Below are 16,676 nucleotides of genomic sequence, written 5' to 3' on the forward strand. Positions count from 1 at the left end.
TACCATTAATAGTTTTGTTCGCCACTATTTTTGTACTCCACACATTTTATACACAGTAATAATTTGCCAGCACGTGATAGGCAAATTAGTAATGCTATAAAATATTTAATGCGTATAATTATGAAAATTTGTCAAACCAAACTTTCGTATAGGGTACTTTTATTTTCTCAATGAAAAAGTAACATATCATTAACAAAAGTGGTTGAGACTAGTATAATTTAAATTAGGAGTACCGTCAGTTTAATTCTATCAAATCATAATCAATTAAAGAAACAATTTATATTTACAGATTTTCTTCTTTTTATGTTGGAAGTAGTTGCCTTGCTTATATTAGTATAGATTTTTTTTTTACTTTTTTTCCCACTTTGGCATTGAGTTTTTGCTTTTTGGTTTAATATTATTTTAGAATTTAGTGGACCAGTTTGTTATAGATTTTTTGCTTTATTGTGGATCAGTCTGCTAACCACTTTTTTGATTATTTGTGGCATACTTGGCTACTTGCTAAAAAACTGTGAAATATATGGGTAATCGATAGTTTTTATGTAATTTGCACGTGAATTTTAAATCATGATACTAAAGGAATAAATTTTACAAATATTTTTTCTTCTAATCATATTAATGCTTGACGTGGTCGTATTTACATCAAGATACGGAGAATCAAGAATGTGTAAAATATATACTCTTATTATGAGATTTGCATATAAATAGATGCAAATCGGGCATTTATGAAATAGAGATATACTAGTGTATTATAATTATACTAACAGTAATATAATAATTATAATAATAATTATATTCTCATGGAGTCTAGAAATTTGCCCTGAAGCCTCCTAGAAAAGAAGCCATTAACATACTCCTCCATTGACAAAGTTTTAAATATTGGCTTCTGATTAGCCAAGAGTGCTGGGGATGGGCCCACGTTTGCTTCAAAATTAGGGTTAAAAAACATTGCTATTGAAATTCTCTCTTTCTCTGAATTCACTGTTGCCCTATGCTCAATGCTCTTGTACAATCCATTGCTCAACACCTGCAAAACATGAAATGGGTTTATTAATGAACCAAGTAAATAAGATTGAAATAAAAACAAATAAAATATGTTCCAATGCTTAATAAATGTATCTTAGCGAATCTAGTCAATAAATAAAAAATAAATTGGACTGGAATTATTTTAATTCTTAATTAATGTGTATGAATGAGTCAAGTCAATAATTTAAGAATGACGCCAAATAGTATTGTTATACTTCTCAACTAAAATGGAGTAATATTATTCTCCCATTATATTAATTAGTTAGTTCAATTTCCATATTTTATGGAAATGAACAAAGCCTACTATTTTTTCGGGACTAGACAATACCCTCTTTCAGCTGGTTTGAAGCATATACATGCCACACATTTATATCCTTCTTGACCACAAAAATTATTTTAAAAAATAGTAGTATTTATGTTTTATTTCGAACTACCAAATTAAATCGCATTATTGATTAGAAATCAAATGAAGATGGTGCTAAAATTTTGGTGTGGTCAATCTCAATTATTAAGTGGTCCATATACCATTAATTATCAATAATAATCACATATTGGGATCACCTATATTTGCATGAGAATGGGCGACTTCCAAATAATAATGGCAAATTAAATTATGATGTTTTTTATATCATTCTTTTATATACATAGACAATATTACTTTATAAAAACCAGGCACGTTTTTAAAAATGTAGACATCTATTTTCTAACAAAAAGAATCACTATATATGTATCTATGACACGTAATTGCAATTTTCATAATATTAGTATAATATTCTCATGGATTAGTCAAGCCATCTTTGATTGAGTAATCAACTTTAAAGGTGGTCGTTGATAATTTATAGTAATTTAAGGCCGGGGTGATGAATATATACTCAGATGAAATAATCAAACCTTATATTTTATGTTATTGCCTAGAGTTAATGATAATGAAAGGAGATGAAAAAGCAAGAAAGCATTGACCTCAACAATGTCACCCAAATTGACCGCCAAAGCCTCCGGCAAGAACTTGACAGGCATCCAAACTCCATCTTTCTTGATTTGCAAACCTTCCACGCCGTTGACTTGGAGGAGGATGGTCACGCCACTCCCGTCCGAGTGTGGCATCAGCCCGATAACCTTGTCCGGCTCAGGGCAGGGCGGGTAGTAGTTCATCCTCACCGATTGCATCCCATCCTCAAACATCTCTTCAATCTCTTTCACGTCAATCTCCAGAGCTCCCGCGATCAATCCCAAAATCCATTTCGCCACCTTTTGCAGCTCCGTTATGAACCCCTCCAGGCTCTCCCTGTGCCACCACACCGCCTTAATAAAAATTCAGTGGTTCAGACATATATACTGAGCTTTGTTATTATTAATAAAAATTTATATATATTGACCTTATTTTTTCCTATTTAGTAAAAATTCAGTGGTCTGGACATATACTGACCTGAGAGGCTTGGGGAGCTCGGGGAAGAGATGAGGCTTTCTGCGACGGATGGGGTTGGTGATCATGTAGAAGCGATCGGTCCAATCCACCTTCTGATCGCCGCTATTCTGAAGCAAATTCTGGCCATAGCCCTCGAATTCTCCTGCCCTAATTTTGTACTTTAATCTCTCCTCCAATGGCATCGCGTAGAACTCATGAATTTCTCGCCTCAGCTTCTCCAGCAGCGAAGCGTCTAGGCCGTGATTCACTAGCTGCATTCAATGTCATGTATTTGGATTTAAAATTAATTAGTTTGTTTATTTAAAGGTTCGAGAATGTTCTAGAACCTGGAAAATGCCCCATTCTTTGCATGCGGAGTGAAATTTTTCGAGCTCCGAAGCCTTGGCTTCGGCGGCGGAGGAGAAGCTCTTCATGTCGATGATCGGAACGGAGAATTCTGACTGGATGGCGGGTTCTGGATCGATTACGTATTTTTGTGGGATTTCTTGGATTTTGGTTTTGATGAGTTCTTGGACGCTGATTTGCTGAGAAACTGCCATGTTTTATGAATGACAATTGATGCAATAGAAATGTGTTTGATTAAGGTTTTTCTATGTTTTTATTTATAGATGGGGAAGGGTGGGAGATGTGAATGCATTTACTCAATTTGATGGCTATATAACTCTATAACCTTTGGTGAAAATGAAATTTACAGCATAAGATTATTGAGGATATATCATATACGTGTCGAGCTTGTATGAATTGGGATTTCAAAAATGGTAGTACAATTAATTTGTGTTTATCTCGAGCAACCAGCACGGTTAGTGGCATTTTTGTTATTACAAATAGTTAAGTATTGTGTTTAGTGGTAAAATTGCAAATATGTCTTTGTAATATCGTATCGGTTTGGATGTGAAGCTTTACCCAACATGATTAAATTGTTTTTATCGTCTCAATTATAAATTTGGCCTTTTTTCATCGACTTCTTTAGGAAAATGTGCAAAAATATTTGTGGGTATTAAAAGTGGTAATAGATCTATTTTTTGAGAAACGTATAATTTAATTATTAAGTTTTCTTTTATGGTTAATTAAATTAACCATAAAATGTCCAACGGTCTGTTATTACTTAATTGTAAGGAGAAGCAAGATGATAAAAAGCGATTCAAATATCTCTTCTCTAATTTTGTTAACTTTTTATTCTAGTTAAGTTCTAACACTAGTTAAGTAGAGGGACACAAATACGACTGAGTTGCACGACCAAATTTTTTCATTTTTAAATTTCAAAAGATTTTATCAGTTGATGAAAAGCAACATTCAGTCTCCCAAATATACACATACTAATATACTATCCCATCAAATCTCTCTTGATTGAGTTAGTTGGTTTTATATTATTGGGAAATTATAAAGAAGAAAAAGCAGACGAAAAAGTCAACCAAAATACTAGTAATATACCACCATTGATAGTATATTATTTAAGGGATTAGATTTTTTCCATGAATTTTTAATTTGGAAAATAATATCGCAAACTTTATCAGAATTTATTTTTCCACTCAAACTAATATTTTGAACTTTATCAGCATCGGCGAAAAAAATCCAGCAAATGATATCATGATACAAGATCTTTTTCGTAACTTCTCGACAAATTCAAGAGCTTTAAGTTCGTCAATCTTTGAGGATAGTTTTTTGTGAAGTACACCCTCCAAAATTGTTTTTCAATCCATTAATATAGCTGGAAATTTTAGCTGGTGGGAAATAACAAACTCGGATAAAATTTGTGATAATATTTGTTAAGTTGAGAGTTCGTGGGAAAAAACTAACTTTTCAAAAGTTTCATGATATTAGAGACCAATATCCCATTGTTTAAAAGGTAATATCAAAACATATACCTAGCATAAAAAGTAAAAACAATGGCATTCAAAAATAAGATACAGATTTATAATCACTTTATTTCAAGTAAATTGGTTTATATTTTTTTATAAGAGATTCCAAATTAAATGAGTTAAATTCTTTGATGACAAAAATTTACACTTTTAATCCTTATTTTTTTATTTCATATTTTAACTATTCTCTTTTTATGTTCTTTCTTTAACTATAAATATTATCTACTAAACTTAGATCGTTTGTTATGGCAAAAGGCATAATATGGAATGTTGTAGATAAAATGCAGCATTTTAAGCATTGAACACATGCAATTTTCTTTTTCGACATTTCCATTCTTTCTCTATTTTCTTTATGTTTTATTTAGTATTCAAAAAATAAAAGTGTCCAAAAAGAAAAAGATTAAAGAAAAAAAAGTTGTAAAAGAAACGGTCTGTGCCTTCGATGCTTAAAATGCTGTGTTTTGTCTACGATGGATCCATTTTCATTCCCTCTGATTTATTACTAAATTTTTTCTCCACTTAAATTATTATACACTAAATTTGAAATTGCGTGTCGAAATGCATTAATTAACTTGTTATGAAATGAGTATTTCATTGAATGAGTTCTTCAAATAATATTATTAAGAGTGTTTTCATTGATATTCTCGCTTTCTCTTCGTGTTTGAACTGTGTGTATGAAGCTTCAAATTGAAATATTTCAACTTGAATAGACAACAATTGTACTTGTTCGCTTTGCAATCTAGGGTTTTTTTTTCATCTTTTTCTTTGTATGTTTTTTCTTTTTCCTTTCTTTCCTTTCTTTACGGTCATAAAGGGAATTTTGTAATTGTTAATTAAGAATGTTTCTCACTATTTAATCATTCAACGACTTATAACACTTACATTTTCTGCTTTGATTATGATTTCAACTTAATTGTTTTGTTCTAAATTTAGCAAAATATATGTAGATTAAATTTGTAAATTAGGTCTTTTTTTGTATAACTAAGAAAATAGTATGAGTAATCGGCAAATGATAATTAGTCGTCTAAATATTGAATTCTAGGTTGATATTAATTGGCTTTAATTATGAAAATGAAAATATAGACATAGCTGGCCTAGGCATCTCGCATTCAATTTCCTAATCAACATGTTTTCCAGTAACCTCTGCACATGCTTGCCGTCCATGACCAGATAAATAATAAATTCGGTTGTAGATTCATTAATTATATGTTAATTAGCTTCATATAATTACATTTTAATTAGAAAGAAAATCAAATGTAATATATAAAGTTAGTAAATATGGGAGTCATTATTTTGTAAAAATAAGTTGATGTACCTTCGTTTTTCATTGAGAAAGTTCATGTTTCAACAAACTAGGCACCTTTTTTTTTTGTTAAAGAAAATGGATAGTTGCTTCTAAAATTCCAATATTTGATTTTAAAAACGGTGTAGTTATGTGTCAAGCTTCAGTTTTATAGCAAAGTCGGCAACCTACCGATTTAATTTGGTGTATCATGCGGCTCGTGTGTTGTCCACATAACTAGGTCGTAGGGCTCCCAAAATTACTAATTTGAACAATTTAAGGAAATTGTAATTTACATGGTGGACAAGAAAACATCAAAATTGCTCATCAACAATGCGAATCAGACAATATATAAATCTAGTTTACTAAAAGTGGTAGGAGTATTAATTTTGGGGTGGAATCTAGAGCGATCAAAACCAAATGTGTTCGTGTTTAGAGCATCCGCAGCGGCGTCTCGCTGCGGTCTCGGTCTCGTCCCGGCGAGAGACCGCTGCGAGGCGGCGTTGTGGGTGCTCCATCTCGTCACTTAGCTCGAGGTTGAGGGACGGTTGGCGGGCTGTCTCGCCACGCACCAGCGCCACGTGGCGAGCTTTGGCGCAGTGTGATGTTGGATATTTTAGTGTAATTGGGTTAACTTGATTGATCAGTATTATCATAATGATACATCATATAAGTATGGAAGTGCGGAGTGCACGCTTATTTGAATTCATTATGATGGAGGGGGTCCGGGGGCAGCTCCCCCGAGTAGCGGGGTCTAAGGGGCAGAACCCCTGGCTGGGGTCCAGGCCAGCTTGGAAATTTTTTATTTCCAACGAAGTTGCTGTGTAAGAAATTCATCCGAAAATGTAATTTCTGAAAGTCAAAGGACTAGTTTGCAATTTCGGAAACCTTTTGAAAATTAGTTATTTTCGGTTTTCCCCCCAACAGATGCACTGGTTCATCTACAGATGCACTGGTTCATCTTGATAAATCTGGTCGATTCTTTTGGTTCTATATACTTCTCGAACATCAACATATAGAAGCTCTGATTTCTCTGAATTGTATCCGATCAAATATTTTGGTAGAACCACCGAAATTGATTTGATCTGAAAGTGATTTATCACGACTTTCAGATTATCCGTTTTTGTTCAATATTCAAAATCTCCCTAACACGTGACGCCCACTCACTGGCCCGCGAGTGGGTGTCGATTTTTTGCTATTTTAAAAATATTTTTTAAAAAATCTGAATTAAAAAAAAAATTGTAGTACCATTTTTTTCTGCCGTTTTTTTTACCCTTTCTTTGATTTTTTTTTTCTTTTTTTCCCACATTCATCTATAAATAATTTAAGGGTGCAAATTTTAATTTCTAGTATTTTAAATTGTTTTTTTTTATTTTTTTAGAATTTTAATTATGTGTTTTTTTTTTATTTTTTTAGAATTTTAAATTGTAATTTTCTTTTATTTAATGAAGTGTTTTTTATTAATTGAATATATTGGAAATAAAAATAAAAAATGAAAATTGAATGAATAGTACATGGATGAGATGGTTAAGAGATGAATGGATGCAAATGTTATTTCTTAGTTAAGAGATGGGGTAAAAAGTGGATTTCGATATCTAAGAGAAATACTTTTTGGTCGAATATATTTTTCAGGAAAGTAATGTCGTTGGAGATTATGATTCTTGAAATATAAGTCTATGTAATATGATTCCTAGATTACTTTTGTTTCAAATTACTAAGGTAAGTTGTTAAAATTTTAAAGTTATAGTATTAATAAATTACTCAGTTAATTAATTGGCATAAATTACTAACTTAATGAATTAATATAATAATTAGAGTAAGATTTGTAATTAAATTTAAATTGACAAAATATTAAGATAATTTATAATTTTGGTTTGCATACTAAGTTACTAATCAGGTACATAATAATATTCATTAAATTATTATTTTATTATTATGATATATAGTTTTGATAACATATTAGTAACAATAATATAACAATAAATCTGATTAATATTATAATTATAGGTATTTATTACTGTTATTATTCAATATGGTTCATAGTTTTAGAATTAGATTAAGATTTCCATAGTTATTAATAAAATTATTATTATTATTATTATTATTATTATTATTATTATTATTATATATTTAGAATTAAATAATTACGTTATAATTATCTTTATAAGGAGTACCGATTAACTATATAATAATAACACTAATAAATGATATAATAACAAAATTATTCCTAATGTAATTGGGTAAGATTAAAAAAAAGTGTATATTAAGAATCCTAAAACTGATAATGGATTCTGACCATTTGTCCTATCTGATTAAAATTCAAATAAACACTACATTATAAAATTTTAGACTACTTTTTAACATACTATCCTGGAAAAAAACCATGTTCTAAGCATTTCAAGTAACGTCAAAAAAACTTATTGGTGGCAAACCATTCACATGCTAGAAAGCTAAGTTTGTTTTCTTTTGAGTTCACAGCTAAGCGCTAATGTAGTATGCCAATTTTTCATGGGAATTCTACCCACTAGGCCACTACTAATGTATCCCTTGAAAAAAGAATTAGCATAAAATTTAAGACATTGATGTTTAGTACTTCTTCTATTCTTCGCTATTTGACACACTTATTTAAAATAAATAGAGAAAATAAAAAAAAATGAATAATATAAAGAGAATAAAATATGAATGAAAAAGTAAGTTAATCATTACCATATACTCCCTCCATCCAAAAATAGGAGTTCTATTTAGTAAAGACACGAGTTTTAAAAAATGTAAACAAAAGTGAGTTGAATAAGTTAGTGGAATATGAGGTTTACTTATATTAGTTTTATAACAAAATGTGAGTGGAATAAGTTGATAAAATGTGAGGTCTAATTACCATTTATAGTAAAAGTGAAATATGACTTTTATTGTGAGACAAACTGAAATGGCAAAACAAAACTGTTATTGTGGGATGGAGGGAGTATAAAATTATAACTCAAGGAACTTTCAAAACTGGAAAAACGACTCAACTATCAAAGAACACAGATACTAGCGGATTCAATTAAGAACAAGGGGTACCATTGTACCCCAAAATATGGAAGTATCCTAGCGGTGAATGCATCACCCTTCCACGTAGGGGTGGCGAAACGGGTTACCCGCGGGTATCCGCACCCGACAAGTCGGGTACCAGTACCCGATTTTAGCCAAATTTATTGTCCTAATACTTGCCCCGCGACATATCGGGATTACCCGATACCCGTGACGGGTATCCCGTGTTGTAACATATATACTAAAAAGCATTTTTCGAGTTTATTTTGAATTTGATAAATTGCTTGTATATTGTAAACACTCTTCATTTAATGAGAATAATAAATGTTTTCTTCATACTGTGTATTTTACTTTAATGGGTATTGACCGTATTTAATTATATATTAAATTATATAATTAAAGCGCCGGAAAGTAAAATCAGTCTATGTGATTAATTGCGCAATTATATGTTTCTACATGTTCAAGCATGAAATTGAATCGACCCACATAATCACCTAAATAGATTCTTTTGTGGATTTATTTAATTTGCAATTTCCGCTGTGCGATTATCCCCAACAACATCGTGGAACAGGTCATCACAGTAGGTGGCCCAACCGGTACCTTGTAGAAGTAAAACTTTTTCACAACCTAGATAGGCTTTGGCTACCTATCATGAAAGGTTGCAGTGTCCATCCGAAAAGTCGTCTTTACCTTGAGAATGACTAGTGACACTGGTGTGGTATAGCATTGAATGGATCTAAAGTATAGACACGTCTTTGTTGCTATCTACTGTAAGATGATGTCTTGGAGATTTAATATTTCCTAATCTTTGTAATAATATAGGACACACGTTATTTAATCATACGCTGCTTTGACTTATCAATAGGTGCGGGTTTTTCGTAACCCAATATTCCTGATATCTTGGGTAGTAGTAATTAATAACTAGTATGGTGTCAGTTTTATTATTACATTGAATCGTGTGCCTGCGTGGTTTGACTATATCCCCAAGAGGTGTTCGAGAGAAGTTCTATTATTCAGAAACCCGACCGGTTTGGATTTAATCCAAGAATAAATAGAAAAGGAAAAGTATATTTTGATATACATCTCGTACTAGACAAACTCTTGGAAATAAAAAGATATTAATTAATTTAAAGTCTATAGCAGACCACAAATTAATTAATGGATATAGAAAGTCTTAGACACGGGAAATAATATATTAAAGAGGTTAACCCGGATTGCTTGTAATCACGGATTGGATGGGCGGTCAATATTTCTTCTATAGTGGCACAAGAAATATTCCATTGGCCTTATATTAAATTATGGGTTATAATTTAATTAGTAAAGAAGGTCCAATAGGGGAGGCCCAATCCAAGCCCCATAGATCCCTAACCTAGCCCATCATAAACTCTATAAATAAAAATGTAAGGAGAGGAGACAAATATGTTATCACAAACCCTAGCCTCCACACTTGGCTTTCTTGTCTTCTCCTTCAAGATTCTTATAATTTTTAAGAGATTCCTCCCACAAGGAATTTGGATCTATAGAGTTAAGGGTCATAGGTTAGAAGATCTTTGGTCTTGCATTCACAATCAAGCTTCAAGATCTACACGTGGCGAAGTAGCAAGCCACTTCGATTCTTTGGAGAATCATTGTTGTAAGTATTCAACAACATAATTTAATTTAAATTATGTGATTAATTGCGCAATTATATGTTTCTACATGTTCAAGCATGAAATTTAATCGACCCACATAATCACCTAAATAGATTCTTTTGTGGATTTATTTAATTTGCAATTTCCGCTCTGCGATTATCCCCAACAACTGGTATCAGAGCCATTCTTTAGGCTCTGATTATGTGGATTTAATCTGGTTTTTTTTTCAAATGTTTATGGATCTGTGAAGAATATTTTAGATCCGTAAGTGAATATTCTAGATTTGCATTAGAATATTCTAGATCTATGAATTTTATTCTAGATCAGTAAAGAATATCTTGATCTACGAAAAGAATATTCCAAGATCTATAGAATATATTCTAGATCTTATTTTAATATAGTTGCAAGAAAGAATATTCTAGATCTATAAGAATACTCTAAATCTGAGAGAATATTCTAGATCTTTGAAATTTTATTCTAGATCCAAGAGAGAATATTCTAGATCAAGAATATTGTAGATCTGTGATAGTATATTCTAGATCTATATTGTTATGTTCTACATATGTGTTTTTAATTATGTAGATCTATGTTTGAAAAATGTGATGGATGATTGTTTTCATGCTTGCAATATTGCGTGATTGTTGAATCTTGTTGTTCTCGTTTTATTGTAAACCCACGGAGGTTAACCGTGGTAGATTAGGATTTGCTTTTCCCTTGTATTTTTCTTTTGTAAACAAATGTAATAGTTAGAATACAAAGAAATGTAATACAATGGAGCAAACAAGACGAAGACGAAGCCGACGAGGAGGAGGCCTAGGCGGCGGCCGAAACCCTAGCGGGCTCGGCCGCGCGCAGATCTGGTCGGCGACAGGCGGCGGCGGCGGCGGCAGGAGGCCAGGCGGCGGTGGCGGCTGCTTGGTGAAGCAGCGGCTGCGGCGCTGTAGTGGCGGCTCCAGGCTGGCGGCGTCGGCTGCGGCAGGGCAGGGGCGGTCGTCGGCAGGCGGCGGCTAGGCGGGCGGCGGCCGTGCAGGCGGCTTCGGCGGCGGCTGGAACCCCTAGGGTTTTCGGCCGCACGCAGATCGAGGCGGCGGCGCGGTGGCTGACGGCTGGCGGCAGCGGCGGCGGCTGCGGTTCCCGGAGCTTGCTCGGCGGGTGGGCAGTCCGATGAAGACGACGGCGGCGCGGATCCCTAGAAGGCTACGGCGGCTAGTTGCTTTTATTTTAGGGCAAAACCCTAATTAGGGTTTTAGATGGCCCGATTAATAGGCAAGGCCCAATGTGTGGTCTTGACCTAATTTTTATGCCCTAGATATTTGATTTATTCAAATGGGGTATATATTTTTTTTATTTAATCCTTTTTATCCGGAGTACCATGGTTCATGGAAAGGATAAATTGTGATTTATTTTAATTATTTGGTTTTAGACACTTAGTGGTTTAAAATCAAATGATCTATTTGATTATGTGTGATGTGACAAAGTGTGCAAAATTATTTGCTTATGTGATTTACATCTTATGTGAGTTAAATAATTATTTGCTTGCATGATAATCAAATGAAAACCATTTTATCTAAAATTGACTAAGCGATAATTACGAACAGTCTTGTTGTATATGGTCTCCATAAATGGTATTCAAATGTGAAGTAAATTAGATAACATTTCGACCTTTCTTTAGAGGAGTTATGTTATTAGTAATATTTACAGTTTTCATAAGATTTGAATAACTAAATGGTTCTTTTAAATGAAAGGCATATTTCTGAAGAAATATTGTATCCAGTGGGGGCGATATCATCATGAAGTGGCGTGCGACCTTTCTTTAGAGGAGTATTCAAAGCAAGATAAGATTCTTGAGGACTAGAATTATGGTACTAGCTTAGGCAATATTAGGCAGTCATGCCATTCTTATGGTCTCTGGACTATCTGTCGGTATTGTGACCAAGAAAAACTTTTTTTTAAATATCTAAATAATCCATGACATCTTTTGGTGCTTGTTTATTTAGCGTTTTAATAGCATATGTGATTCTCGAATGTTTTATGATTTTTACATTCTTTTATCATGTATGGTTGTGTGAGGGATACCTTTTATTTTTTCTCAGTCAATATCAATTATGTCGCTTTATCCATTATCTGTGATCTTGAAAGAAAACTCGAAGGCCAAAATTTAGTAGACTGGAAATGTAAATGGATACGATTCTCATTACTAAAAGCTTGAAATTTGTATTCACCAAATTTATGTCCTCCATTTCCTCGACAACGCTTCACAAAGAAAGTTTGAGAATGCATTTAATGCATATACTCAACAAGTTCTTTAAGGAAGAATGTCAAGCTACTTTCTTGGAAGTAGTAGGACAAGTCTTGGTTCATACCGATGTTAAAGGGATATCCAATGAGGACATTGTCCAGATTTTATTGGAAATCCAACAGAGATAGAATGTTTTGAAGAATCTTATGATTCGGTTACTCAAATAGTTCTATACTCAGTTCATCGACAATCGTAATAAGATGTGACTATAAGAAGGTTGTTACTGAAAAGTTGGAAACCTTCAGCATTATATTCACTTTATTACTGTTGGAGGAAGATAACATGATGGTTGACGAATTAATTAAAGCTACTGAAAGGCTTTAGTTTTGTCTCTGCGTGTTCAAATAGGAAATAGCAGGTTCCCTAGATCCAGCAAGTCCACCAGATCACTCGGTCTAGGAACTCGTGGGTCGCGAGGAATCCCGGTCGTCGGACAAACAGAGCACTTTTTCTTTCAAAAACCCTCAACCACTTTACTAAACCTAGTATAGGGAAGTAGGGATCGATCCCACAGAGAAGGATGCGTAATACTCATGTTCAAGGATTTGGGAGTGTTTTTGGTGTTGGCTGCTGCCACGCATTTTCTTGGGTTGAGGAAATCAAATTAACTTGACTTGGAAACTTTTAAAAATTCTTAAACTAACAGCTAGACCTAGGAAATAAAGCTACTGTGGGGACCATGTCTGAAAAAAAACAAGGTACGAATGAAAAGTTGGCAGAATAACTAACTCTCGTACTAACTGACAGTGACATCGTCTTCTACAACCAAAATTGCGTAAAACTTCTTAAGAAAAACAGCATAAGCAAAATTAAAACAGAGCAACTGACTTGAAATCAAATTAATGCATAATAAGCGAAGAACTTAACAGATCTGCATACCCTAGACGAAGTAAAATAGAAATCAAGAAGAAAAAACAGAATCTATAGAACAACTATCTTTCCACACGTCGAATCCAACCTCAGACGCTAAATCCACTCCGGATCCAAGCGTCCGACATGAACTCCAAACAACAGAAACCCTCCATCACGTCAGATTTAAGCCAGGAACTCCGAATACTCAAACAACCACAGATCTGTCACCAAATTCCACATCAAAACACCTCAACATCAAAATGAACAGAGATCGACATAACAATTGAAGAAATAAGCTAACAGCAGAGAGATCTATGCAAAATGACTTGAAATTTAACAGCTAAACGCAGATCCACGAACGATAAAACAATTAAACATCATCAACATCAAGGTCGACTCCCAAAGGTGAAGTTCGACGGTGAAAACAAGCAAACAACTGAAATTAAAGGTTATTGTATCTTCGCCCTCACTCGGACGGTGTTGCCAAACACGAGATTTTCTAGAAAGTACCCTACCGATCACGACTACCACAGATCCATTCCCAAGTGTGTGTGTAAAGTGTGTGAGCTAAGAAGAGTGAAAAAAACTGTGTCGAAGACTCCCTTTGCGTTGCATGCTCTTCTCTATATATAGGCGTTTGAGTGGGCCCAGCGAGGTATAGATAATGACTCTGTTGCCCTCAGTTGTAAACTCCTCTGTCACGCCAATTTTCCTTGTAAATCCTGCTCATTCCGTTCCTTTCTCTCGCTAGACCATCTCCTTCATTACTTCCTTGATCTAGTGATTTTCTTCACACACCTGGCTTAGGAAGCGTGTTAGACCCATCAAATTATAACATTTTTCGCACATTACCGATGCTTGAAATTAGCCTTATCAAACTGCTCACACTTAAACCATACTTGTCCTCAAGTATAAAGACAAGAAAATAAAAAGAATAAGGCAAATTTCAAGCAAGGTTATCTCTTGACCGACTCCTAGACCTAGACACAAGAAAAACTAAGAAAATATAAGAAAATCATACAAACACGTAAAACACATATACATGAGCTAGTTTCAATTTCAAGCATCTGTCCCCACAAGATTAAGGTCAATTCAATAGTTTGCACTCCTCCAAATAGGCCCTTTCCCTTCCTTTACCTAGCCAATCTGTCAGCTTGTCAAGATAGCTTTCTACTTACCCAATTGTTGGGTTCACTCGATCACTCATTCCTCACCAGGGATGTTAGGATCGATTCTCTCTTCAGTTAATGCTACACCACTGAAGCGTTGGGTTATGAGAGTTTCTCCTTCCTGGGTCAGGCTATTATCATTCCTGTTTTTAGACCATTTCCCCCCTCTGGACTTCGTCCAGCTTATTCCTCCTCTTTTCTATTATATATATTTTTTCTCTCTCTCTTTTTTTTTTTTTTTTTTTTTTCTGGACTTTGTCCAGCTTATTCCTCCATATCTCCTTCCTTCTGGACTTCGTCCAGCTTATAACGCCTTTCTCTGGACTTCGTCCAGCTTATACCTTCATAACCCAATTCCTAATTTTTTTCTCCTTCATAGCTCTTCTTCCCTAAGCATTCAGTGGTGGCCCTTAAACATGTGTTAGCTCAAAGTTATCTGAGGTTTATAACTCACTATATAGTAGGGCTTCACAACTAAGTAAGTAGAGGCATTCTCCGTCGTTCTCGCTTCATTCAAATTAACTAGGCTTATTTAAGGAAAAAGCTTCTAAGTTGAAATGCCTCCTATCTTCAATTACTTTCACTAAGGGGATCATGCCGTATTATATCCACTGGCTCATGTGACAACACTTAAGACTAACAGACTCTTAATATACGACACGGGTAATGCATTGACTCCTCTCCCCCTCCCACTTCACTCAAGCTTGTCCCTAAGCCATCGTCGTGAAGGGGGGAACAGAGAGATCAATGCAAAACAAAATAATAAAACTTTTCACACTTAGACTAAGCAATGGGCTAAGTGGAAGAAGAAACACAGAAAACATAGGAAAACAAACATAACAACAGAAAACACAAACTTCTCACACTTAGACCACGCAGTGGGCTAAGTGGGAGAAGATATAACAAATGTTAAACACATATATAACAGGTAAATAAAAAAAACGAAAAGAACGACAAATAAAAGTTACTTGGTCAAGAGATGATTGATCACTTCTGGGGCTGGCTCCCTCGAGAGCCAGACTGGGGTGGGATTCCGGGTCGGGTCACTTTCACTTTCTTCTTAGCTGGCTGCTCCAGCTCTCCTTCCTCTTGTGTTTTTTGTTCAGGTACTGGCTTTCTCACAATAGACTTTGATTTTGGTGGGGCTGGAACTTGCACGGGAATGGTCGGGGAGATCAACTGGAGCGACTGCTGTGGTCGCTTGACGGAGGGACTGCTCTGAGTGGGCTGCCTGACTTCACTGCTGGACCCAGGAGTTGTCCTCGACTGGGTCAAGGGGAGCATCTGCTGCATCCACTTCAACATTTTCATTGAAAGCTCCACCGCTTCCGTCATCCTATCATTCTTTTTGGCACACTTCACCGCCAAATCAGCAATATTTTCCCTCAGGGTCTGTACTTCCTCCCGATTCCCCATCAATTCCTTCCTTATCCCACCGAGCTCCTTTATCATCTCTCTCCTCATCATCTGCATCTCCTTTTTCACGTCCTGGACTTCCTTGCGCAGCTCTTCAACCTCTTCACTCGGCATGGCTTCCTCGGCTTCCTCCGGCTCTGCCTTCACCTTGTCTCCCAATGAATAGAAGAGAATTTTGGTGCCTTGAGTCTGCAGCAGCCCCTTGTTGAAGAAATAATCAACACTAAACACCTCTGGGGGTTCACACATGACTACTAGCGGAGCGGCCTTGGCAATTCTCATTTCTATATTTCTCTGGAGGTAAGCGCCGATGAGGTAGCAGGTGTACATATGACGCCCCGGGTTGCTTGTCATCTGGTGGCACGCCTGCGCCATCCAATATCCGAGGTGTACCTTAACACCCTTCGCCATGCACCATGTGAAGTAGAGATCGGTAGTAGTGAGAGCTGAATTCGCACTGCCCATCAAATTATAGCTGAGAAATGTTTGAGCAAAACGGAGGACCCGGTCTTCGATGTGGGAGGCTTTGGAGTAGCTGGATTTAAACGCCCCTGATTTAGAGTGCGTGACCAGCTCCCATGCTGTCTGTACTTTGAAACCAGGTGTGTTCTTTGGCATCCCGACCATCCTGTCGTTCCATGCCCCCTCTTCATCTTCTGCCTGGGTGAACAACTCCATCCGCAAAGACC

At 35.3% G+C, this 16,676-nt stretch overlaps 1 protein-coding gene across 1 annotated transcript; it reads right to left on the minus strand.

Annotated features, from left to right (window-relative positions):
- Positions 1 to 664: 664 nt before the first annotated feature.
- LOC125193493 (protein SRG1-like) lies at positions 665 to 3,035 on the minus strand. Its single transcript, XM_048091292.2, has 4 exons — positions 2,779 to 3,035; positions 2,453 to 2,703; positions 1,987 to 2,311; positions 665 to 1,027 (listed from the first exon to the last, which is right to left on the minus strand). Exons 1-4 carry the CDS (start codon positions 2,989 to 2,991, stop codon positions 791 to 793), a joined length of 1,026 nt encoding a protein of 341 aa, XP_047947249.1. The 5' UTR covers positions 2,992 to 3,035; the 3' UTR covers positions 665 to 790.
- Between the last annotated feature and the right edge of the window lie 13,641 nt (positions 3,036 to 16,676).

The sequence above is a fragment of the Salvia hispanica genome, chromosome 4 (genome assembly GCF_029641045.1).
Source record: "Salvia hispanica isolate PSC_SH4W2 chromosome 4, Shi_PSC_v1, whole genome shotgun sequence".
Taxonomy (NCBI): Eukaryota; Viridiplantae; Streptophyta; class Magnoliopsida; order Lamiales; family Lamiaceae; genus Salvia; species Salvia hispanica.

What these genes read in the sequence shown, in the direction of transcription:
- LOC125193493 (XM_048091292.2), bottom strand. Translation starts at nt 2,991, where the DNA reads ATGGCAGTTTCTCAGCAAATCAGCGTCCAAGAACTCATCAAAACCAAA. An exon ending in GAGCTCCCCAAGCCTCTCAG is followed by an intron (nt 2,312 to 2,452) that starts GTCAGTATATGT and finishes GTGGTGGCACAG; the next exon opens with GGAGAGCCTGGAGGGGTTCA. An exon ending in ATTTGGGTGACATTGTTGAG is followed by an intron (nt 1,028 to 1,986) that starts GTCAATGCTTTC and finishes CATGTTTTGCAG; the next exon opens with GTGTTGAGCAATGGATTGTA.